Below are 7576 nucleotides of genomic sequence, written 5' to 3'. Positions count from 1 at the left end.
CACCAATACCAAATAGTCTGCAGGCGCTAGACTCTAGAATCTAGATACCTAGAGTTGCAGAATTTTCGAAAGAGCGGGTCCAGTTGTATCATTAGCCACGCCTCTAGCAGCCAGAACCAGCAAACTTACTTCAATCTGTATTCCCTACGTATACGGTTCATTAATTTCCTAGCCTATTCACTCTAGATAACTAGAGGGATATAAGTTTTAAATAGAATTGAACGAATTAACCATTTATCAAAACATTAATGAAGGTCAGTTTACTATAATAACACAACAAACAAGATTTCTGCTGCGGTGAGAGTGTCGTTGAACAGGAAGGTCCTGACCCTCAGGACCCCTCCCCTCTAGCCGCTTAAACGAGCCCTAGTAGGCTAAATCTATAGTTTGTGAAATGTGAAACATTACCAAACAGAATGAATTCCTAGAAACTGAAAACGTGTATAATACTGTACCTGATTGCTGTAATAAAGATTAAGGGTTACATATTAATTAATTTTACTAAACATTAAATGACGCATGCGTAGTAGCATATTGTTGTTGTTCGACTTCAACATTCGCCGCTGTGCTAAACATCTTTCTAGTAAGAGGTAGAATACTTCATCTGCTTCAAATTTAATTAAGTTTAAAGCATTTAATCTGAATCAAAAATTACTGAAGGGTTCCCTCTTATGGAAGAAAAGTTGGCCGAAGCTGTTGTTAGGGGACAACACGTCAGAGTGCGAGAAATTCTTCGCAGGACAGCCACCGATGTCAACTGGCGTAACGAAGATGGAGATACACCTCTGATGGTAGCTTCACGGCTCGGTCAAGGTCCCGTGTGTGTCGAGCTCGTCGAAGCAAACGCGAACTGCAATCTTACAGATAAACATGGCAACACGGCACTGCACATTGCAGCTCATCACGGCCACAAAAATATTGTCCGTTTGCTTGGTGTTTTCGGAGTCGACGTGACAATCAAGAACTTGGAAGGCAACACTGCCAGTCATGTTGCAGCTATTGCTGGTCACGTGCCTGCTCTTGGAGAGTTGAACATCATGGGATCTGACTGGACGGCGAAGAACAAGGACGGCAGGAACGTTTTGCAACAAGCAAAGCATAGTGGACACGAGGATGCTATCACCTATGTTACCAATATAGTGACAGGTTCATAATGTGTGTCTTAATTTAATGTTAAATTTATTAGGTTTATGTGGTAGGCACGGTAATGCACAGTACTCTATACTGGAATTGTATGTGCACAATGGAATTGAAACAGTTGAATTGCCGTGCTGTGTATTTTATGTTTGTTGTAAATGTTAAATTATTAATTAATATTGAAATTAAAATATTTTTTATTTTCTTATTGTGATCTTTTATTGGTTCTAGGAGGTTTTAGTTCAGGGCGACAAGACTATGGTCAGTATGCATGCAGAGTTAGAGAAGACTTATCAAAGCAAAAGATTGATGTTCCGCTATCGCTCTCGGATGAACTGGAAATTTTAACAAGAACAAAGCTGGAGAGAGATCAAGAGATTGAACGGCTGAAGCATGCAAATGAGGAAACAGTGCATCATATTGAACGGCAAACAGCCGAAAACAGGCAACTGGAGTTAGACATCGAGCAACAGAGAAAGCTAGAGAATAAACTGCCAGCAGAAGACCAACAGACATGGACCAAGATTACAGAACAGTTCAAGAGGAAAGCAAGTCTGAGAAAAAAGAAGTTTGATATGGAAAGAGAAAAGAGAGAACTAAACATGATGCGTGACGACTACCGCTCTCAGTTGACTGCTTTGACAGAGAAAGTCGTGGTACTAAGAAACGAGTGTACGAACCAGTTGCAACGTTTCGAGTCCTCCGAACAGCTGTTGAACAACTCAGAGTTGGCAGCTATAGAGTTACGGACAAGACACATCGAAGTAGAAGCGATAACAGTCATAAAGCAAGATAGTGTGGAATTCACAGACAGGAAACTTGTTCGCGGTTCCTTTGGAGGTACCAGTTGATGTGTTATGTTGTTATTACTGGACATACTGTGTTAACACGCATAAAAGCGCAGTGCCTATACGTGAGTGTTATGAACTTGTGTGCTTACCTCGGGGTAGTAGCACATGTACTTGTATATGAGGTCTATCAGCCCGCTATCTCTTAAGTAGTACAGTAGGTAGATGAGTGTTGGAAATCTAGAGACAAAGATGTTATGGCAAAATCATTTTGAGGGTGTGGTATCATCGATTGCAGTCAACAACAGGAAACTTCTTGGTTACGTATGTTTTTTGATTATGTCAGCTTCTAGAGAAGTGTTCTGTATCTAAAAAAGAGCTCAATCTAACGGCATTGATGACGACGGCAACGATGATGAGTGGGTTTGCAAGACCAACATTACTGGCCAAGACATGATCACTTAGTGTGTATGACTATATTTTAGACAAAAAGCTACGTAGAGTAGTAGGTTTGATAGCATAGGCGTAGGAACCACAGGGGCCACGGGGCCATGCCCCCTCCCCCAATCAGCAGGCTATGGTCACTATATAGAAATTAGGTCACCGTAAAGAAAGCTACAAGTGGAAGAAACGAGAGCTTCAATAGACGACGGTGCAAAAGCTACATTACGTGCAGATGTCCTGGGTACACAAGGCTACACTTGCCATGTATTGAGGTCCGGATACGCCTCTGGATAGTCTGAATATACAACACTCAATCAGATGAATTTCAGTTGTTCACTTAGAGGCGCATGCGCTTGTATCTCTATCAACTTGTTCTATTTCTGGTTTATCTCACATACAGGCACATGTGCTTTTATGCTTGGTAATCTGATACTGTGTAAGTGTATCTGTAAGGCACTTATTTGTTAAACTAGTTATCTGCCTGATGTGGGGACAATCCGATTTCAACTAATCAATCATGTTGTTTGACGAAATTGAGATTTGTGATATTTGCATGTATGATTTAGATTGAACAGTTACAGTCAGTCGGCAGGGCTGCTTCTGTGTAATGTGTTGCAACACTTTCTGTGCATGCATGATTAGTCTGACCTTCGTGCTTATCTCATCAAGCTCTACATTCAATCATAGTTGTCTCTTGGCTTTGACAGTTTTCCAACTTGACAGATTTCTTAAAGATGTCTTGTCTTTAGCAACGTTCTGTCCTGTTATGACTCAGGTCTGTTTGTAGTACTTTTGTAGGCAAGGTGGCCACTACAAGTTGAACTTGGGGGCTTGCGAGTAACCTACAGCAACTGCACACAAGTGAGGTCACTGTAGCCATGGAATGAGACGATGTCATTGCTGATGTTTGCAAGTGACTGTGATACTTCTATTTCAAGTGTGCACAATTCAATAATGAATAAGACGTAGTCAGAAAGAAACACCAGATTAAAGGAACAAGCACAAATGTCATTGTCTTGCTTTGTTACACCAATTACTAAGAGTATCTGTATGTTTGCAGTGGGCTTGATCACATACCAGACACTTGCTAATATCACTACAGCAGCGTCAGGTCAAATATAGTACAGTAAAACCTGTCTAATACGACTATGCACGGTTCCACAAAAAGTGATCACACTACACAGGTGGTCTTAATAAAAAGATTGGCCTCCCAGATGTTGCAACAAGACCCACCCCTTTCAGCACATTAGCAGAATGTTTCTATTATTAAGAACCTCGAAGTCCATTGGGATCTGCCTGGCAGATGTCCCCTCTTCTGCAAGCTTGATACCTTAAACTTGTTCGCCGAGCTTCAGATCTCTTCGTCTAGATCTCTTCATGGTCACTTGCAAAGCCGGAGATACAATGTATCAGGAAACATGGGAACCCGGCCTCGAGCTTCTAAACACTAAATATCCCGTACAATGGATGCCGTACTATGTTCATGTCAAGTGTGGTTGTGTGTAAAAGTTGTATCCGGTCGCCCTATGGAGGTTGAGACCTCAGCTTGGTCGCTATGACAGTGGTCGCTGGTCGCGGTAGCCAGTTGGTCGCACTAGCAAGGTTATTTTGTGTTGCAAACGGTCAGTGCACAGACTAATAGTCGCTCTAGATCTAGCCAGTTGGTTGCACTATCGAGGTGGTCGCAAGTACAGGTTTTACTGTAACACAGTGTGTGACATGGTTATTAGATCAGAAATCAGGATGACGATGATGGTGATGATGATCATTTACATTCTATCCACCCATACCAGGGTACTAGTACTATATTAAAGTTAATTTTTTTTGATTTTCCTACATTAGCAAAGTGGAATGTGAGTATGGTGCATTGTTACCCTACCAGAGTGGAATATAAGGCAAAATTTATGGTCGGACATTGTGTTCTGGCAAAAGAGGTTGACCCGATATTTTAGATTTTGGGCATTCATTCTTATTTGATTGCTGTATTTATTTGCTATCAAAATCAAAACAAAATTTGGCTTGTTTGCTGTTGTTTTGTTGCATGGTTGTCACAATGGTGGTTACAATTCATTGTAATAATTTTATTAAATTTTAGTTAAAGCAATGCGTGTGAAGTAATGACATGAACTGATCAAGATGAGCAAGCTAATTATCAATAGCATGTCATTCAACAAACAACTTAGTTACCGGCACGTGGCCTTCCCACCATGTCCTATTCGACTGTAGCCTTGTCCCTAGATTACCACTTGAGCCGGGAACCAGACACTGCCAGGCTCACGTGAGTCTGGGGACGAGGCTATTCAACAGCAGCCAGTGCAATAAATGTTGCTTGGGGCAATAAATATGATATTGCTCTAAAACGTCATTTGCACTCACGCATCTACAGGTCATCAACTCTTAGATCTTGCCTTCTGCTGTCTGTTGTTTGGACTTTTGGGTCGCTCATTGATTCCCTACCAGTACCATCCATGCAATAACGATTACACTTTTACCAGTCATGTCGGTATGTCCGATCAAAGCAAAATTATGGTCGGTCAATGACTGATGGCTGATCGTTATATTCCACTCTGCCCTACTATGTTTAGACATACATCTAAGGTGTAGTTTAGTGTTTTGACTTTGTGTCTGCCATAGATGCGTGTATTGGCTTATGGTGTAAGAGTTTGGCGGAAGTCAAAACGTTTCCGTATCCGTGGATGAGCAGTAAACAAAATTTGGAATTGTTTGAACATGAGGCCGCGTACTGCTCTCGTATCGTTCATCCTCACGTTGCTGTATTTCACGGCATCTTGAAAAACGAAGACGTCGTGGTTGGTCTATTGACAGAATTATTGCAAGGCTCTTTGCTGGATGTCATCCATTCTGCTTGTAGCAGCGGCCGATATCTAACGCTGAAGGAACGAGTGGACTTGTCACGTGATTGTCTCAGCGGTCTTTGTTTTCTACACCGACCAGTAAGTGTACTGTTGTTGTGTAGTGTTGTGTCACTGTCCGGGTAGTAGTTGAGTAATTAATTACTGTATTTCTTCGATTAAGAACCCTGAGTTGCTATTTTTCAATCACTGGAGACCCTGGGCTACAAGCATGGGTTTTTATTCTTTAACTGTTTTAAGAGAACAAACAAGCACCAATTTAATGCATCTGTCAATGCAAGATACAGATCTATTTATCAAGGTAATATGGTATTTCAACAGCCAACAAACAGATACCAGAATACATATGTTAATCTCTTCTCTAAACTACTATTCTTTTGCATTCTCTCACAACTGAAAGAAAGTTTCACTCATTGTCCTTATCACCACACACACACACACACACACACACACACACACACACACACACACACACACACACACACACACACACACACACACACACACACACACACCTCTTTAACGTGGTAGCTTCAGAGCTCTGACCGTAACATGGGTTACTCCGAGAATGGGTTTTGAATTGAAGAAATACGGTAACCATTAAAGTTTTAAGGTTTAGTTTACAGTAACACAGAGGCATTTATGAATGATAGCATTTCAATATACTGTACCATATTTCCTTGAATAGTAACCCGTGGGTTGCTATTTTTTCAAACTGATCAGAACCTATTAGGCAGGGTTACTAACTGAGTGTGGGTTACTATTTTTCAATGTCTGCTATCACGGTTCAAGTTGAAGTAAAGAGCTATGGAAGTATTTTTAGAGGAACACATTCTTGACACATGCAAGTCTGTCAAGTTAATCGCTCAATCATTTCTGTTTTCCTCCAGATCCGTTCTTGGAGTTCTCCTTCAGCTTGTCAGAATTCTTTATCCACTGTTGGACGTTTTGCCTGTTTATCTTGTATTTCGCCACCACAGCCGTTATCGATGATATTTGAGTTTCTTTCACAGCCCTCAATAGTTTGGCAATCAAACACATCTTTTTCTCTTCACAGACATCGCTGTTTCACGTGTAGACTAAAAATGCACATGCATAATGTTGCAGTCTCTGGCATCCAAGGCATGGGTTGCTAATCGAACACGGGTTACTATTAGAGGAAATATGGTACTCGTTTTACGATTTGTCATGTATAATGAAAAAGATTTTAGTGTGGTGCGGATATGTATGCATTGGTGTGCTGATGTGGGCACGGCAGTGTGCACAATGGGAATGGTCTGATGTGTCAGTATACCTTTATATTGTTACAGAGCGGAATATAATGTTTACAAGTCAGTCGGACATTGTGGGTTTAGCCGTGTGTCCTTCAACAAATCTACAGTAAACATTGGATATAACGACTTTGTATTTACCAACACTTTGCATACAATGACTTGTTTTCTTTGCCCGGTGGTTAGCTAGGGTCTTCTGTATTGGTTTTGTCTCAGATTTAGTGACATCGCAGATACTGACATATCAGATTTATTGACACATAAGTGAGCCATGGAAGCTAGAATTAGCTTTGTTTATAACAATTTGGCACCAAGACCATCATATTTCTGACTTTTTTTTTACTCCAGTAACTTAATGCCTACATGTCTAAATCAGAAAAAATTGTAGACAGTGAACATTGATTTTGTCTGATGGATTATGGTGTTCAGGTTCGGCTGTATGTACACACGGACATTCAACCAAGTACCATCTTTGTTTCTACTCTGATGCAAGCGAAGATCGGGGAGTTGGGTATGGCATGTTTCAGCAAAGGCCTGCCATCTCTTGCTGACTATCGGTCACAATACACAGCCCCAGAAACGGTGGAAAACCGAGCCTTCACTGAGCACTCGGACGTTTTCAGTATGGGAGTCACTCTATGTGAACTGTTTACTGGAAAACAAGTGAACGATGATATACATGCTGTAATGGCGTCAATAGACCATACTGACTTGCGATCTATTTGTGAGCAAATGGTGTGTGTATATCCGTCGGAGAGAATTCCGGGCACGGATGCCATCAAAGTGGTGAGTCGTGTTGCTCTGACGGCTGAATACTATGAATGTCCACAGAGGAGATTGGTGAAAGGTGTGCTGGAGGGAAGTCGGGAATTAACTCTGATTGACAACTCATTCTAATATACCATTGCTATAATTACATACGTCGATCGGTACGTGGGCTTGTGTGAATACAGCGAAATTGTATTTTTGTATTCTTATATTGTATTTTATAAAAAATATTTTCACTTAGTCATATTTTTTGAAAATATTTTTGAGACTACATCATGGGGCCAATTGGACATAC

General features: G+C 41.0%; 1 protein-coding gene across 1 annotated transcript; it reads left to right on the top strand.

Moving 5' to 3' along the window:
* Positions 1 to 419: 419 nt before the first annotated feature.
* On the top strand, positions 420 to 7576 carry LOC134176908 (uncharacterized). Its single transcript, XM_062643589.1, has 5 exons — positions 420 to 590; positions 661 to 1146; positions 1369 to 1977; positions 5004 to 5323; positions 6943 to 7576. The coding sequence occupies exons 2-5, from the start codon at positions 672 to 674 to the stop codon at positions 7408 to 7410; spliced, it is 1872 nt and encodes a 623-aa protein (XP_062499573.1). The 5' UTR covers positions 420 to 590; positions 661 to 671; the 3' UTR covers positions 7411 to 7576.

The sequence above is a fragment of the Corticium candelabrum genome, chromosome 3, assembly GCF_963422355.1.
Source record: "Corticium candelabrum chromosome 3, ooCorCand1.1, whole genome shotgun sequence".
Taxonomy (NCBI): Eukaryota; Metazoa; Porifera; class Homoscleromorpha; order Homosclerophorida; family Plakinidae; genus Corticium; species Corticium candelabrum.
Note: the sequence above shows the minus strand (reverse complement) of the source record. Positions and strands in the feature narration are given on the sequence as shown.

Coding starts and splice junctions, on each gene's coding strand:
- LOC134176908 (XM_062643589.1), top strand. CDS start 672: ATGGAAGAAAAGTTGGCCGAAGCTGTTGTTAGGGGACAACACGTCAGA. Junction 1,147..1,368: donor TGTTACCAATATAGTGACAG/GTTCATAATGTG, acceptor TATTGGTTCTAG/GAGGTTTTAGTTCAGGGCGA. Junction 1,978..5,003: donor TGTTCGCGGTTCCTTTGGAG/GTACCAGTTGAT, acceptor TGTCTGCCATAG/ATGCGTGTATTGGCTTATGG.